Source organism: Dryobates pubescens, chromosome 1, assembly GCF_014839835.1.
Source record: "Dryobates pubescens isolate bDryPub1 chromosome 1, bDryPub1.pri, whole genome shotgun sequence".
Lineage (NCBI taxonomy): Eukaryota > Metazoa > Chordata > Aves > Piciformes > Picidae > Dryobates > Dryobates pubescens.
The window spans coordinates 28,132,027-28,148,573 of NC_071612.1; the positions used below are offsets into that span (position 1 = coordinate 28,132,027).

At 45.2% G+C, this 16,547-nt stretch overlaps 1 protein-coding gene across 1 annotated transcript in view; it reads left to right on the plus strand.

Annotated features, from left to right (window-relative positions):
• Positions 1 to 2,044: 2,044 nt before the first annotated feature.
• Positions 2,045 to 16,547, plus strand: part of MMRN1 (multimerin 1) — a 48,862-nt gene continuing 34,359 nt past the window's right edge. The window contains exon 1 of the mRNA XM_009905656.2: positions 2,045 to 2,541. Coding sequence (XP_009903958.2) covers positions 2,045 to 2,541 — 497 coding nt within the window. The remainder of the gene's footprint in view (positions 2,542 to 16,547) is intronic.

The window sequence follows — 16,547 nt, forward strand, 5'->3', positions numbered from 1 at the left end:
GTTTACTGAGACAATAAACAAAAGATAAAATTGTAACAAAAGGAAAGCCCAATCATTTAGAACACCTAAAAGGCCAGACTGTCGCCTGGGAACTGAAATCAAGGCACTGTTATCCAAACATTTCAAAAGAGGAACAGCCGTCACAGTGATTTATTGGACTGCAATGAGCTAGTGGTTCATCCTCCATATCTGGTGATGTTGCTTATTGGTTGGTAGTTTGGTGAAAGCGTCTCCAGAAAAGAACTGCAAGTAATTTGCTGGCTTCTCCACAGTGTCACTGTTAAATCTTCACATTCCCATGCAATGAGGATTGTGCTGCTGTTTTTGAGAGGAGGTAATCTTCAAGAACAGGAAACATGCCTGGAAGATGCTGTTCTGTTTCTGGGTGTGCAAGGATGCTTTCATGGAACCATCATCCATAGTTCTTAGTGTAGCACTTGTGTCAGTGGCTAGAAGGTTTTGGAACAGGTTGACAATACCCTCTCAGAACTATTTGGTTCCCGTTACTGCTTTGTCCCTACTTTAAAATTTCATGTTACACTTCTCTATGTGATTTCTCCAGCAATTACCTTTACCCTTTCTTTTCCTTCAACAAGAAACTAACTTTTAGTCTCAGAGAGCTGGAGAATGGCAGTAGAGAAGGAAAGATTGCTTCTCTTCTCCCCTGACTGCAATATTCAACCTTGCAGCTACTAAGTCGAATTTCACAGAGTAGTATAGATTGGAAAGGACATCCAAAGGTCACCTGGTTCAAAACCAAATTCAAAGCAGGGCTTAGATCACATTACTCAGAGTCTTGTAGAATTTTGAGTATCTGGGGGCATGGAGATCTGGCAACCTCTCTGGATAATCTGCTCCAGTATTCATCTACCCTTCTGCTGTAAAACCTACCTTTACACTTTGTGCTGAATATCCATCCCCCCAGATCTTCTGTGCAGGTCAAGTTACCAATATTTAGCTGCAATTCATATTGTTTTAGGATAATAGTAATTGCAATTAATTAATTGTAAAAGTACAGAATAAAAGGGAAGCAATGGACTTAGTGATTCACAATATTCCTTTCAGTCTCATCTAAGGGTGGGATTCAGCTAGCCTACATAGAGATATGGATTTATAGGTTCATAAATATGGATCTGCATGTGAACTAGGCAGCCAGACTTCAGTTACAGTCAACAGGGATCTAGGATGGATTCAACTGCTCCTACGTGAGCTTTTAACACCGTTTGAGATCACCTCAAGTACCTTGCTGCAGAAGGGCAAGCTCTCTCATAGATCATCTGCCATCTCTGCCAAGCCCATGTATGTTTTTCTCAAACTTTAGAGAGTTTTAAATTATACCAGACACATATGGGCAATGCTAAGGGAATAGTTCATGCACATCGTTAAATGAACTACATGAACAGGATGTGGCACAACCAGCCAGTGGCCTGCAGGTAAGTGATTTATTCAAAGGCTTGTGGTATAATGATGGGCACAGTGTGAACCTCTTCCTTATGACCTCCCCACTTTTGGTAGCAGTGTACTTAAACAAAAAGAGAAGACACTGCAAACGTTCAGCTTTGTATATGTAGCCAATTCTCTTTTCAAGGCAAGGGTCACTAGTACAAACCATCCAAAAGGCATGTGACAAGTCACTTCTGTTTTCTGTATGGATTCATGTGAAAGGAAAATTACCTCATAATTTCAGGTTTCATCCCACAGGATTACTTCACAGTCCATATTTTTCCACATTTCTACTGTGCTATTAATCTTTATCTTTTTTCTGTCTCCTGCAGAAACCTCTTTTTCTCTCCCAAAGGTTGCCAGGCTCCCACTCTCCAAGGGGTCACAGGTTGCAGAGGAATCCACAGAAACAGGAAACCAGGCTTCCTCAGTCAGTTTTGAAACACCAAAACCTGTTTCCTTTCTGCAAAAATAAAGCCTGTCAGGGCATCCTCTGAGTAGGCACATTGTATGAGCAACAGTCAGGAGGAGGGAGAAGCTACAGGGTCTCTTGCTTGGTAAATAAATGTGAGAGAGCTTGTAGCATTCACAAATCATCAGAATGAAGGAGGTAATCTTCCTGCTACTCCTATTGCACTTAAAGAATGAAAGTACTGGATTTAATATTATAGGGAAGCTTGGGAACACAGGCCAGGGTGGTGAAACCCGAACAAGTCACTCAGATGTGACTCCATCTCCAACCACAGTTTTGGGGTCACCCCCTTCTGAGATCCAAGCTGCTGAAGTGAGTGCCTCACCTCCTTTTCCATCTTCAGGGAAGTCTCTGGGAATGAAAGCGGTGAAGAAAACCTCCAATCCTACAACCTCTACTGCAAGCCAGTCAAATAGACACAGTGACAGTGACTTTGACAAAGATAAGATGGGGAGCTCATCTAGCATCAAAAGGGGACAGAGCAATGCTAGAGAGGTCCCCCTTCAGCAAGAGCTCACTACAAGCCAGGATACAGCTACAGTGAACAGACTTCTCAAGCAGTCATCCCACAGCGCCCAGAAGGATGCCAGCTCCAAAGCATCCGGCTTTGAAACTACCAGGGGAAAGTAAGGAAAGCTACTTATTTTTTCTTGTCTCCTAGGTACTGCTTAGAAATGGTTCCAAATTGGCAAAAGTCCAAGTAATTTCAGTAAGATAGTTTTCTGGGCTTAAGGAAGACCATCTAAACCAAGCAAGAAACCAAAGGAGCAGTATTTACTGTCAAACCCACACATCTGTAACAGAGTGAAATACTGCAGTGGTTTATTCCTTGGTTTAGTTAACTCAAAACCAACAGCAATGTCATTGCCAAATATATGGGCAGGACAGGACTATAATAGGTGCTTCCCTGGTTTATGCACAGTACACTTCAGCTGTTTTTTTTTTTTTTTAAATGTCTTTTCTTGTGGGGAAAAGGAATCGTAAATTCACTTTGTCATTTGAAGTCTATTTAACAAAAAATGGCTACATGACTGACTGTGTTTGCAAGCTCCTCCAGTAAAATGAAAATACAAGCAATTAAGTGCCTGGCAATTTGAAACACCTTGCTCTGTGCTAAAACATAGAGAAGAGGCATTGCAGGTGAATGTGCATGCAGAACTGTGGAACTTACTACATCACAGCTATGCATAACAGAGTATATCAAATAGTGGTGTCTAGTTCTACAGCTCTGCAACACTCACTCAGTTTCATTGTTCCCCAGTGTCTTCAGTTATCAATGAGGATGTTAATACTGACTGTTGCAAGGTTCACTAAATATATATGATATATATTCTGATACTGGTGGAAAATGGAAGAAGACGTGATTGTTTTATTCCCTTAGGATTTATGGTGAGTGGGTTTCAGTATATGATTTCTGCTTTTGATAGTACTTGCCCATATGTTAGAATTGAAGAGCACGAAAACCTCTTCCACTTAAATTCACACAAAAGAGAAGAAATCAGCCCTCAGAAATTCTCCTGCAATTATCTGTCTCTGTGTGTCTGAGAGCTAGTACTCCTTCAATTCAGAGAAAAGACTCCCATTGACCTGGGCGTATCTTGGATCACATAAGTGAAATAATGCAGAAGGACTCAAAACAAAGGAGCCCTTTGCCTCCAATGCAGTAAGGACATGTGTTTCCCAGACAGGTTTCCTAGTGTGCCTCTTCAGTTGTAGACATCATCTGTAACAAACCCTTGCTGCCCTCTTTGGCAGACCGTTCAAGTTAATGTGAGTTAAATGGGTTCTCTTTACGAGTGAGAGCTGATAACCGCATCTCAAATCAAACAGCCCTTAACATATGCTAACCTTAGAGTCTTTGTAGCTTTCTCAGCTTTTTGCAAGAAGAGTATTCTGGTGAAACCAATCATCAGAAAATTCCGTGAATTTTCAGGCAGTTTTTCTACTTTTGACACAAGAGGAAGCAAAAAATGAGTCTCTGGTGAAGAGGGTGTCATGTTGTATTTATCATAATGGGATGTGGTTGCAACTGCACAAAGGCAAGATGAGTAGATCTTGTATGGGCTAGCACCTTATTTCATGAGGAGGAGCAGCCTGCTGTGTAAGATGCATCAAGGGCTTTTTGCTGTGGTTTGGTTTTTTAAAATTTATTGATAATTTTTATGTTTTAGCATTCATTGAGCAAGAAAATGATAAAGCTAGGATTGTGTACCAGTTACTGCAATGTGTAGCAGCATGAAACCACAGCAGAAAACAGAACGCCAAATCCCTACCCTCTTTCCTCTACTGCTGGGCACCATAGCCTTCCTCTGGCAGATGTCTGCAGTCCTAGGTGTGGCTCCATCCTTTCCACGCTAAGATCCTCGTGTTACAAGCCTTGTCTTCCTACCACATAGAAGTGTTTTTACAATCAGCTAGTCTTGAGATTTTCTTCCGGTTTGCCACTGACTTGGGCTGCCTTCACTGTTCTATCATCCTTTCTCTGTGAATCAGACCTGGAAGAACAACAAAGTTACTTTTGACTCAAATATTGTCAGTAAAGTCATGAAAAAGTGCCAGGTAAAAAATGCTCAATTGTTAGTGATCACTGCCATGAAACACCTGGAGAAGTGCTGCTGAATAACTATGCATAAGAACACAAGCATTTTTACCTAGTATGCACAGGTGTTATCCATTTCTAGTGTCTGCTTTCTAACAAAACAAAACAAAACAAAACAAAACAAAACAAAACAAAGACGACACCAAGCTGGGGGCAGGAGTTGATCTGCTGGAGGGTAGGAGAGGCTCTGCAGAGGGACCTCTACAGGCTGGACAGATGGGCAGAGTCCAAGGGCACGATATTGAAACACATCCAAGTGCCGGGTTCTGCACATTGGCCACAGCAACCCCATGCAGTGCTACAGGCTGGGGTCAGAGTGGCTGGAGAGCAGCCAGGTAGAGAGGGACCTGGAGGTGCAGGTCGATGGCAGGCTGAACATGAGCCTGCAGTGTGCCCAGGCAGGCAAGAGGGCCAATGGCATCCTGGCCTGCATCAGGAACAGTGTGGCCAGCAGGAGCAGGGAGGTCATTCTGCCCCTGTACACTGCACTGGTTAGGCCACACCTCGAGTACTGTGTCCAGTTCTGGGCCCCTCAGTTTAGGAAGGAGGTTGACTTGCTGGAGCGAGTCCAGAGAAGGGCAACAAAGTTGGTGAGGGATTTGGAACACAAACCCTGTGAGGAGAGGCTGAGGGAGCTGGGGTTGCTTAGCCTGGAGAAGAGGAGGCTCTCTACAACTCCCTGAAGGGAGGTTGTAGACAGGCGGAGGTTGGTCTCTTCTCCCAGGCAAGCAGTACCAGAACAAGAGGACACAGTCTCAAGCTGTGCCAGGGGAGGTTTAGGCTGGATTTTAGGACAAAATTCTTCATAGAGAGAGTGATTGCCCATTGGAATGTGCTGCCCAGGGAGGTGGTGGAGTCACCATCATTGGAGGTGTTTAGGAAGAGACTGGATGGGGTGCTTGGTGCCATGGTTTAGTTGATTAGGTGGTGTTGGATGATAGGTTGGACACGATGATCTTGAAGGTCTCTTCCAACCTGGTTTATTCTATTCTAAGATAGCATCCTTGTTGTAAATAAAGTGAAAGAGATGATGTAAAACTTCCAGCAAGGACATACAGCTTTCTTCCAGCTTTACTCATTTAATGCCTGAGCACAGCATGAATGAGTCAACAGCAGATTTCGCAGCTGTAAAATGCTCTACTTGTAAGGGATTATGGAAGCATAATTTGGTTTGGGGTGTTGGAATTGAAACAAATCTTTTGTTAAAAACTGTATTCCAAACTGAATTGTTGAGTGACCTTGCAGGAACTGCAGGACTCTCTAATCCTTTATGGCAACCCATTGTGCTAACATATGGGCAGAGATGCTGGTGTTAAGAGGCTCCATATAGAAGAAACAACAGTGAGAAAATCAGAGAGGTCAGAGAGAGACAAGAGGAATGAAAATGGAAAAGAACAAGCATTTAGGTTTTACCACAATTTTAAAAATAGCAATATATATACTTTGTTGGAGAGTCTCCATTGCTGTCAGGTCACCCACAAAGTACAATATGTGCCCATGGTATAAATACCCCTTTCTGAAGGAGGTTGTGTTTTATGACACAGCTATCCCTTGCTATCTCTACCCTAGGTTATCTGAGGACAGTATTATACAGATACATCAAATGAATACTAGATTTGAAAGAAGTTCCACTGCTTCATTCTGGTATTGTGAAATTTCCTGTTAAAATGTCAGAAGAACATGATTTGAAAAGATTCCATGGATTTTCAAAGTCTGCTGCTGAAGAATATTTCTGACCACCACCAAGTGTGGCAAGCAGGACACACCTAGATGTGGCAGCTAGCATCACCCCAGAGCCCAGATCTCCAGGCAGAGTGGTGCTGGTGCTGCAGGGCCAAGATCAAGTGGACAAAGCATTAGTGAGTCAGGATCAGGCCTGGTGATGGTGACCAGCACAAGACACAGCCTAGTGACCACTGGGCAAGTCCCCAGTCACAGGGCAAGGTCAAAGTCAGGCCAGGATGTCAGCTTGGAGGTCTGGATCAGCACAAGTACAATGCAGCTTCGGGGTGAACTTCAGTGGGGGTCCTGAGCCTGTGGGCAGGGTCAGGGTGGTCAGGGTGGACAAGATCCACAAGTGTCATCAGAGCACTGACATGTTGCCATTTAATCTTGAAAGAAACACCCTGTTAGAACTATAAGAAGAAATGAATAGGGCTTTTTTCCCTACTGAAACAGAATAATCTTTACCAAAGACCACAATTTTATTTAAAGAACTCCTCTCAGGTTGTTTTTTCAGGTTCTAGCAGAACTTCTTGGGGCAGAGACATACTGCAACATGCAGTCAACTCATGAGAAGTACAGTCTATAGGGCTAAAGGCTCCAGATTCAAGGTTCTGCTGTTAATAAGGCAAAGCTTATTGATGTGGTATTAGATGTGATATATTAAGTGCTAAATGTTTGGCATATCCTTATCTCTAAAAACATGAAACCATTCTTTATTCATCAGTAGAATGAACATGCAATTAAATCCTGTTCTTTCGCAGCCAAGTGGAACAATTTTAAGAATGGGTACAGGAGGACATAATGCACAGATTCTGTAGCTACTTGTTCTCAAATCATTTCAGGAGAGTGGTTTCTCTGGTAAGGTATCCCTGCTTCTGGAAGGGCCTGCACCAAAGCTTTCAGAAAGGTAAGGAAACTTCCTAGGAAGCATATCCAGATCCAAAAAGGACTGAGCTGAAGGAAAATTCCCGTCTTCACTCCCAGTAATGAATTTGACTTAAGCTCTGAAATGTAGGGTTCATGTCTCTGTGAATGATTATTTATTATTATTATTACCTATCTTCAAATTTTCATGTTATCCATATTCATTAATAAATAAATGCTGGAAAACTAGAGCTGTGCTTCAGCAGCAGAGAGTTTTTTTCAAAGTTGGGTGGCATTAAATGTGAGCAGCAACTTGGTGTCAAAGAATAAAACTGCTGATGTGTTCTTTCCAATTGAGTTCATGTAAGATGTACCTTGTTTAGCCTGAGGAGAAAGACAAATGCAGTATTTCACTGTATAAAGAAGCTCAAATAACAGTGGTGCTACAGAGCAAGTCTGAGGCAGAACCTTGAGACTGACACATTCATCTTTCCACTCTGAACCCAATTTTATCAATTACTCTTCAAGACATCTCCTGAATACGTGAGATATTCATTCAGGCTGTAAATTAGCCACACTATCTCATGAAGATTAGGTAAAGGCATAGGGCAAGAGGAACACAAGGTCCATGTCATTCACAGACTTTTAGGGTTTTATCGTGCACTGAGGAATACTTTTCCACTGCTGATGTACCTTGCAGCGAATGAATCAGAGGGGCTGTTTGCCCCAATGTGGTGGTCACTTTTCAAGTGGTTCCAGTCCTGAGATGGGAAGAATTTATTGCAGGAGATGGTTTAACCATCTTGCACTGCCTCCCAGAGAGATCCTGTAGGCTGTGGTAAACACATGTCCATGCAATTCTGTACTGTAGATGATAATAACTGCTGAAAAAAACAGACAAAAATTCAGAAAGTAATAAAATCCAAAGTTCTGGTTTTCTGAGACCACCTTTCAGTGATGATGGCTGGGCAGAATCATGACAGACTGTTTTCAGTAGTGTAAGAAACAAGGATAGGAAGAAAAAAAAGTCTACACTCAGGCTGTGTTTGAGACACTCACAGAGTACATATAAAGGGGAAAAAAGATAAGCAACTTCTTTTCTTAACCTCCTTAGAGTCTGGTTATTTAGTTTTAATGTGATCAGATTCACATAAAGCACTGCTGTGTACAGATTACTTCTGAAATGTTTTAATGATGGTAGTAAAAGTTTCCATTCATCTCCTTACCCTAACTACTGAAGTAATGCTCATGCTTATCTTTGCTCTTGCTCATCTGCCACTATGAGAGTGAGGACTAGGAACAGACTGTTTTCCATCACTACTAAAGTCTTTTCACCCCTCTGCACAGATTAGGATTAGCATAACAAACTGTAACCCGTGCTAGGATTTACCTCCCAGCCACTGCAAACATTCAGCCCTTTGCAGCATTTCATTTAAGGTGCACCGGAAACATCTGCTGCAGTCTGCACAGAAAATGTGTATCCTTACAAATCTGAATGTAATTAACATTTTAGAAAACTGACAGCAATAGGCAAGGGGAAAAAAACAACATCAAGGTGGCCCTATATGTTTTTCAAAAGATTACCTCTGTTGACAGTTAAAGTGTTGTAAGAGACAGTTTTTCGCCAAGTCTCAAAGTATCTATTCTATATTACACTGTGGTAAATAACACCACAGGTCATGAGGAAAAGCCTGGGAAAAAAAAATCACCTTGAATTCCATGGACCTCACATTCTTTTTGTTCAAGAGTCCCGTAAGAAATCAATCAGTGACAGTATAAAGATGAAGCTCTTGCATGAGTTAAATGGCAAATCAGGTACAAAGCAATTGACAAGGCATTTAATGAAGCTAAATATGAGAAGCTGCCCAAAGCAACACTGTAAACAGATTAAAGAGCTTTACCACTGAAGGTCCTCTGAGAAGCACCAACCATAAACTAGACCAGAACTAGCTTAATGAATTTTGTAAGAGCAACAAAGTTGGTGAGGGGTTTGGAACACAAGCCCTATGAGGAGAGGCTGAGGGAGCTGGGGTTGCTTAGCCTGGAGAAGAGGAGACTGAGGGGTGACCTTATTACTCTCTACAACTACCTGAAGGGAGGTTGTAGACAGACGGATGTTGGTCTCTTCTCCCAGGCAGCCAGTACCAGAACAAGAGGACACAGTCTCAGGCTGCGCCAGGGGAGGTTCAGGCTAGATGTTAGGAAAAAGTTCTATACAGAAAGAGTGATTGCACATTGGAATGGGCTGCCTGGGGAGGTGGTGGAGTCGCCATCACTGGAGGTTTTCAGGAGGAGACTTGATGGGGTTCTTGGTGCCGTGGGTTAGTTGTTTGGGCGGTGTTGGATTGGTTGATGGGTTGGACGCGATGATCTTGAAGGTCTCTTCCAACCTGGTGTATTCTATGTATTCTATGTATTCTGGTTCAGTTAAATGATGGGAAATAAATTTATGTTCTAGAGGGAAAAATGAAGCATTAAGGCTTTTTTATAGAGAAGTTTGCCTGGGTTTTCAAATACATTTTCCTCAATGATTCTCAAAACAGATTAATGCATATCTTCTCAAAAGTCTAAATACTGTCTGGGGGAAAGTTTGATTATTTTGATAGGCTCTGAACACAGCAAGGGAGATAACATCTAAAAGAGCTGATCTGATTCACCACAAGACAGCTTTTTAAATAAAAACATCAAAGTGCTGAACAAGTGAAAATTCTGGATTAATTTTTGCAGCATGAAGCAGAACACAAAATTGGTCACAACAAACCTCAAAGCTTGGCTGTCCACAGTCCAAGGCTTCAGCACTGTACCTACACAAGAAAAAAAAAAAAGGAAATGAATGACAAAAGCAGAATGTGTGTTTTGCAAGAGGCAGGAAAAAATGTCAGGACCCTGACTCCTGAAAAACACACATTAAACAAATTGTGGGACTCATCCCACCTGATACTTCAGTGTCAACAAGTCAGCTGCTACTCAGGTACAGAAACATACCCTTCAACATATTTAACCATCACAAACTATTGCATATAAAATACACTTTTCAGAGGCTGTTCAGGTTTTCCATTCCAATCAACAAGTAAAAGAGACTTCCCAATTTGATTTGTTTATGGTCAGTCCCTAGTGAATTTTTATTTAAGCTGAGATTCACACATCTCAGAGCAAAGGAAGTTAGGCAGTGACCAAAAAAAAAAAAATATTTTAGTTGGGGTTTATAATTTTGCTTTGAACTAGAACTTAGTTTTTTGGAAGATGAGTGACGTTCATTTACAGAATGTACTGTATCATTGTCAAAAAAACCGTGAGAGGGCTCCGTAGCCCCCTAGTGGAATTCAGAGGAAGATGCTGAACCCAAACCCCACGCAGTAACAAAACCCCCAGGCAATAACAAAAAACCCTCTGAGGGTGCTCTCTATACTTATACTCTGAGTGCTTACATTTTGTTATTATTACCTGTCTTCAGCCAAGCTTGGCAGATTGTCTAAAGCAAACTGAAAATGTACCACAGCAATATAGCTTTATACATACTAAATTCAGGACCTACACACTGATCTTCATGGCTTCAGTCTTTCAAACAGGAAAAAAAAATATTTCTTCCACACCATGTCATTATATGCTTTTAGATATCAATTCACATTGCTTACATCATTCAGAAGACCAATCATATCACCCAGAGGAGATAAATATAGATATATATGAGATATATATATATAAAGGAGATAAATAAATAATTTTTAAAATATATATATATATATGTGTATATTAAATAAATAAATAAATAAATAAATAAATAAATAAATAAATAAATAAATAAATCTCCACCCAGGGAGGTGGTGGAGTCACCATCCCTGCAGGTGTTCAAGAGAGGACTGGATGTGGCACTTGGTGCCGTGGTCTGGTCATGAGGTCTGTGGTGACGGGTTAGACTTGATGATCTTTGGAGTCTCTTCCAACCTTGGTGATACTGTGATTTGTATAACAAACAAAGATCATGGGTTCACAGAACCATAGGAGCATTCAGATAGGAAGGGACCTCTGGCAGTCTCTAGGCTGACCTCTTGTTCACAGCAGGGCCAGGTGTGAGATCAGACCACACTGCTGAAGACTTGATCCACTGAGGTATCACAGTACCACAGTACATTAGAGGTTGGAAGGGGCCTCCAGAGATCATCCAGTCCAACCCCCCTGCCAGAGCAGCATCACCCAGGGGAGTCTGCAAAGGAACACATCCAGGAGAGTTTAGAAAGTCTCCAAAGAAGGAGACTCCACAGCCTCTCTGGGCAGCCTGCTCCATATGTTGAGGTGAAATATATGTTCAAGCTTGAACCTGTTGTTTCTTGTCTTATTAGTGCTCACAACTGAGAAGAGCTTGGCCCCCTCCACTTGACACCCACCCCTCTTTATACACATTGATGAGATTCCCCCTCAGCCAGACTAAACAGCCCCAGGGCTCTCAGTCTCTCTTCATAGGGGAGATTCTGAAGTCCCCTAAGCATCTTCCTGGCTCTCCCTTGGGCTCTCTCCAGCAGGTCTCTGTCCCTCTTGAACTGTGGAATGCAAACTGGACACAGGATTGCAGGTGTGGTCTCAGCAGCCAAGAGTACAGCGGGAGAAGAACCTCCCTAGCCCTGCTGGCCAAACTTTTCCTGATACATCACAGGATCCCATTGGGTCTCTTGGCCACAAGGGCACATCGCTGTCCCATGCAGAACTTGCTGCCCACCAGCACTCCAAGGTCTTTCTCCATGGAGCTGCTCCCCAGCAGGGCATTCCCTAACCTGTCCTGGCACCTGCTGTTCTTCAAATATTTAACCAGATTTATCATTATCTTAAAAAAAAAAAAACCAAAACACTGAAACCCACACTATATATAGGGAAATCTGTCTGCTAGTTTAATCTGATTTAGATTTCTTTAAGGGGAGAGGGACTGTGGTTTCCCAGAATTCTGACATTTATGTTGATATACTTCTGGAATCTGCACAGGCCAAATGCAGATGAATAGAATGGAATGGAATGGAATGGAATGGAATGGAATGGAATGGAATGGAATGGAATGGAATGGAATAGAATAGAACAGAATAGAACAGAACAGAACAGACCAGGTTGGAAGAGACCTTCAAGATCATCATGTCCAACCTATCATCCAACACCACCTAATCAACTAAACCATGGCACCAAGCACCCTATCAAGTCTCCTCCTGAACACCTCCAATGATGGTGACTCCACCACCTCCCCAGGCAGCCCATTCCAATGGGCAATCACTCTCTCAATGAAGAATTTTGTCCTAAAATCCAGCCTAAACCTCCACTGGCACAGCTTGAGACTGTGTCCTCTTGTTCTGGTGCTGCTTGCCTGGGAAAAGACACCAGCCCCCACCTGTCTACAACCTCCCTTCAGGGAGTTGTAGAGAGCAAGAAGGTCACCCCTGAGTCTCCTCTTCTCCAGGATAAGCAACCCCAGCTCCCTCAGCCTCTCCTCACAGGGCTGTGCTCCAGACCCCTCCTCAGCTTTGTTGCCCTTCTCTGGACACCTTCCAGCATCTCAACATCTTTCCTAAACTGAGTGGCCCAGAATAGGACACAGGACTTAAGGTGCAGCCTAACCAGTGCAGTGTACAGGGGCAAAATGAGTTCCCTGCTCCTGCTGGCCACACTCTTCCTGATGCAGGCCAGGATGCCATTTGCCTTCTTGGCCATGTGGGCACACTGCAGGCTCATGTTCAGCCTACCATCAACCAGTACCTCCAGGTCCCTCTCTGCCTGGCCGCTCTCCAGCCACTCTGACCCCAGCCTGTAGCTCTGCATGGGGTTGTTGTGGCCAATGTGCAGAACCCGGCACTTGGATGTGTTCAATCTCATGCCCTTGGACTCTGCCCATCTGTCCAGCCTGTCGAGGTCCCTCTGCAGAGCCTCTCTACCCTCCAGCAGATCAATTCCTGCCCCCAGCTTGGTGTCATCTGCAAATTTGCTGATGACTGACTCAATCCCCTCCTCCAGATCATCAATGAAGATGTTAAAGAGGATGTGGCCCAGCACTGATCCTTGGGGGACAACAGTGGTGCCTGGCTGCCAGCTGGATGTGGCACCACTCACCACCACTCTCTGGGATCAGCCTCCAGCCAGTTCCTAACTCAGCTCAAGAGTGCTGCTGTCCAAGCCAGGGGCTGACAGCTTGGCCAGGAGTTTGCTGTGGGGGACAGTGTCAAAGGCCTTGCTGAAGTCCAGGCAGACTACATCCACAGCCTTCCCCACATCCACCAGGCAGTCACCTGGGCATAGAAGGAGATCAGGTTGGTGAGGCAGGATCTGCCCTTCCAGAATCTGTGTTGGCTGGACTTGATCCCTTGGCCATCCTGCCGGTGTGCAGTGATTGCCCCCCAAGATGACACCAAGGCGGGAGCAGATGTTGGTCAGTTAGAGGGTTGAAAGGCTCTGCAGAGGGACCTCGACCGACTGGACAGATGGGCAGAGTCCAACAGGATGGCATTTAACAAGTCCAAGTTCCAGGTGCTGCACTTTGGCCACGGCAACCCCATGCACAGCTACAGGCTGGGGTCAGAGTGGCTGGAGAGCTCCCAAACACAGAGGGACCTGGGGGTGCTGATTGACAGCTGCCTAAACATGAGCCAGCAGTGTGCCCAGGTGGCCAAGAAGGCCAATGGCATCCTGGCCTGCAGCAGTAATAATGTGACCAGCAGGAGAAGGGAAGTCATTTTGCCCCTGGACTCAGCATGGGTTAGGCCACACCTTGAGTCCTGTGTCCAGTTCTGGGCCACTCAGTTTAAGAAGGACATTGAGACACTTGAAGGTGTCCAGAGAAGGGCAACAAGGCTGGGGAGAGGCCTTGAGCACAAGCTCTATGTAGAAAGGCTGAGGGAGCTGGGATTGTTTAGCCTGGAGAAGAGGAGGCTAGGGGGTGACCTCATTGCCCTCTACAACTACCTGAAGGGAGGTTGTAGCCAGGAAGGAGTTGGTCTCTTTTCCCAGGCAACCAGCACCAGAACAAGGGGACACAGTCTCAATCTGCACCAGGGGAGGTTTAGTCTCGAGGTGAGGAGAAAGTTCTTGTGGCCGTTTGACGCTGTGCCTTTAAGAAAGGGGCACACTGGCTAAATGTTTGTAAAATATTTTGGTATTCTAAACGAATTTCATTGGTAGGATTGTGGGAGGAGAGATTGGACCCAGGGGAGTTGGGAACTTTCAGTCTTCCTTCCTTCGCTGTCCCTTTCGGCTGGATCTGCTTCTGGGCTTCTTGCCAAGAGATAAGAACTAACTTCCTCCCTGTAACAGTCCTGTCTGCTTCTTCCCCTGTCCTGCTAACCATCCTCGTCTCTTCTTCTACCTCTTTGGGGGAGAAGGGAGGTAGGGGGGTGAAGGGGGCACAGGGGGAAGCCCCCTCTGTGGGGGGTCTGGTTTCTGGTTGAGTTAATTGGCTGTATATTCCTGTATATACTGTAAAATACCTGTGTTTGTTGTGTTACATAGAATCTGTTTCCTTGTAAAATATACTCTCATTTCTCCCCCAAAATGTAATGGGTTGGGGCAGACCCCCTCCCCACCACAGGCAGAAATAACGACTCAGACAAACGGATTGCAAAAGTGATGAAAGTTTAAATAGAAAGCAGTGAATGTTACAGAAAACCCAAAGCGCAGTGACAAAGAAAGATCCCATCCCCACCTGAGGGTGCATCCAAAACCCCCAGGGCTCCTTCTTCCCCCTCCCTCTGCTGGGCTAGTCTCAGCTGGCCAGGCCTGAGACTGCCCATCCCCCTGTGGCCTTGGGCCCAATCAGGCCCATGGCCGGGAGATCTCTCCCCCAGTTACCAAGTCTCGGAGAGGGAAGGAAAGAGGAAGTGCCAGACCCCACTGCAAAATTTATAGTGGTGCAAGGGATTATGGTAGAAATACCTAATTTCCTGAGTCCACCCACTGGGATGGACTTCTGGACACAGGAAACACCCCTGTAGCAGAGGGCACCCAGCCCAAACTACGACAGTTCTTCATTGAGAGTCATTCGTCATTGGAATGCGCTGTCCAGGGAGGTGGTGGAGTCACCATCTCTGGAGGTGTTCAAGAGGGGATTAGACGTGGCACTTGGTGCCATGGTCTAGTCATGAGGTCTGTGGTGACAGGTTGAACTCGATGATCCTCAAGGTCTCTTCCAAACTTACTGTGATCTACCAACTTCAGATGGTCATAGCATCATTGTACATCCTCTTTGACACGGTGTAAAGGACAATACAAAATGAAAACAGGTGTAGAATCAAGATTAGTATTCCATAAACTATTTCATAAACATAAATATGAATAAATTGCACACAGTGTGAAGGAGGCACAGTGATCAAGCCATGCACCAACTTTAACAATGGCTGCAGCTCAGGGTCCTTTTGTGTTTCTTCAGCAACACAATAATCTCATTTTCATGATTCAGGGACATTCAGCTGCACTGATTCAATAGCATTCTTATTAGAAGCCAGGTAATCTAATTTACTGACAGATAAAAAAATTGCTCCTTTTCAGATATAATATGAAAAGGGCAGAACAAAACCTATACCCGCCATGGTCCATTTGCCACTGATGTTGAGCATCTTTAGTACCACTTGCAAGGACCTGTGCTTGCAGGTGGGAGCGATGGTGCACAGGGGCAGCACAGGTACCCTGCAGCTGGCAGGGCACAGCTTGCCCTGCAGACGTGCTGCTGGAAGGTCCTGGCGCTCCCACTCACCCTCCCACTGGTTTTAGTGTAAATTGTTCTTTGCTTTTCAGCAACACTGGGTATCACAGCATCGGGAGGACTGTTTCAAAGCCTGCTGCAGTTCAGCATCTCCACTGTTGGTGAATATATTCAGAACAATCCTGCCACAGAGCAGATCGCTCTGTCTCCTTCGGAGACGAACACATTAATCTTTCTCTCTCGCTGCCCTGCTTTCCGCAAGCCCTCTGCTCTCCCTCATCACGCCTGCGAGCTCCGCGGGAGGCGGCGGGGCTCTGGCTGGCCGTTGGGGCCGATGAGCAGCGCCGCGCCAAGCGCCGCGCCGGGCTGTACCTCGACTCACACGGCCGCAGCTCCGGCCTGGCCTGGCCCCCGCCAGCAGACGCCGGGCCCGGAGTCGCCACCGGCGGCTTTCCGCCACCTGCTGGCGCTGCCCGGCAGCGCTCCGCCTCTGGCGCCTCACGGCCGGTCGTCGGCTGCGCTCTGAAGCGTGGAGTGGGAGCGACCAGGCGCCGGCTGCAGGCAGCGGCTAGATGGTAGCGGCAAGAAGACGATGGTTCCCGCACTGTGGTGGCAGCCCGCAGGGTCGACGGGGCAAGCCTTCCGCCGCTTCTCCGGGCCGACACCTAAACTGCCACCAAGGAAGTGATAGAGCAGAGCAGAAGCCTGCTGATTGCCAATTAGGAGAGGGGATTGAGTGCTGGCAAGAGGCCAGTGAAGCAATGAAGGGCTCTTGAGCA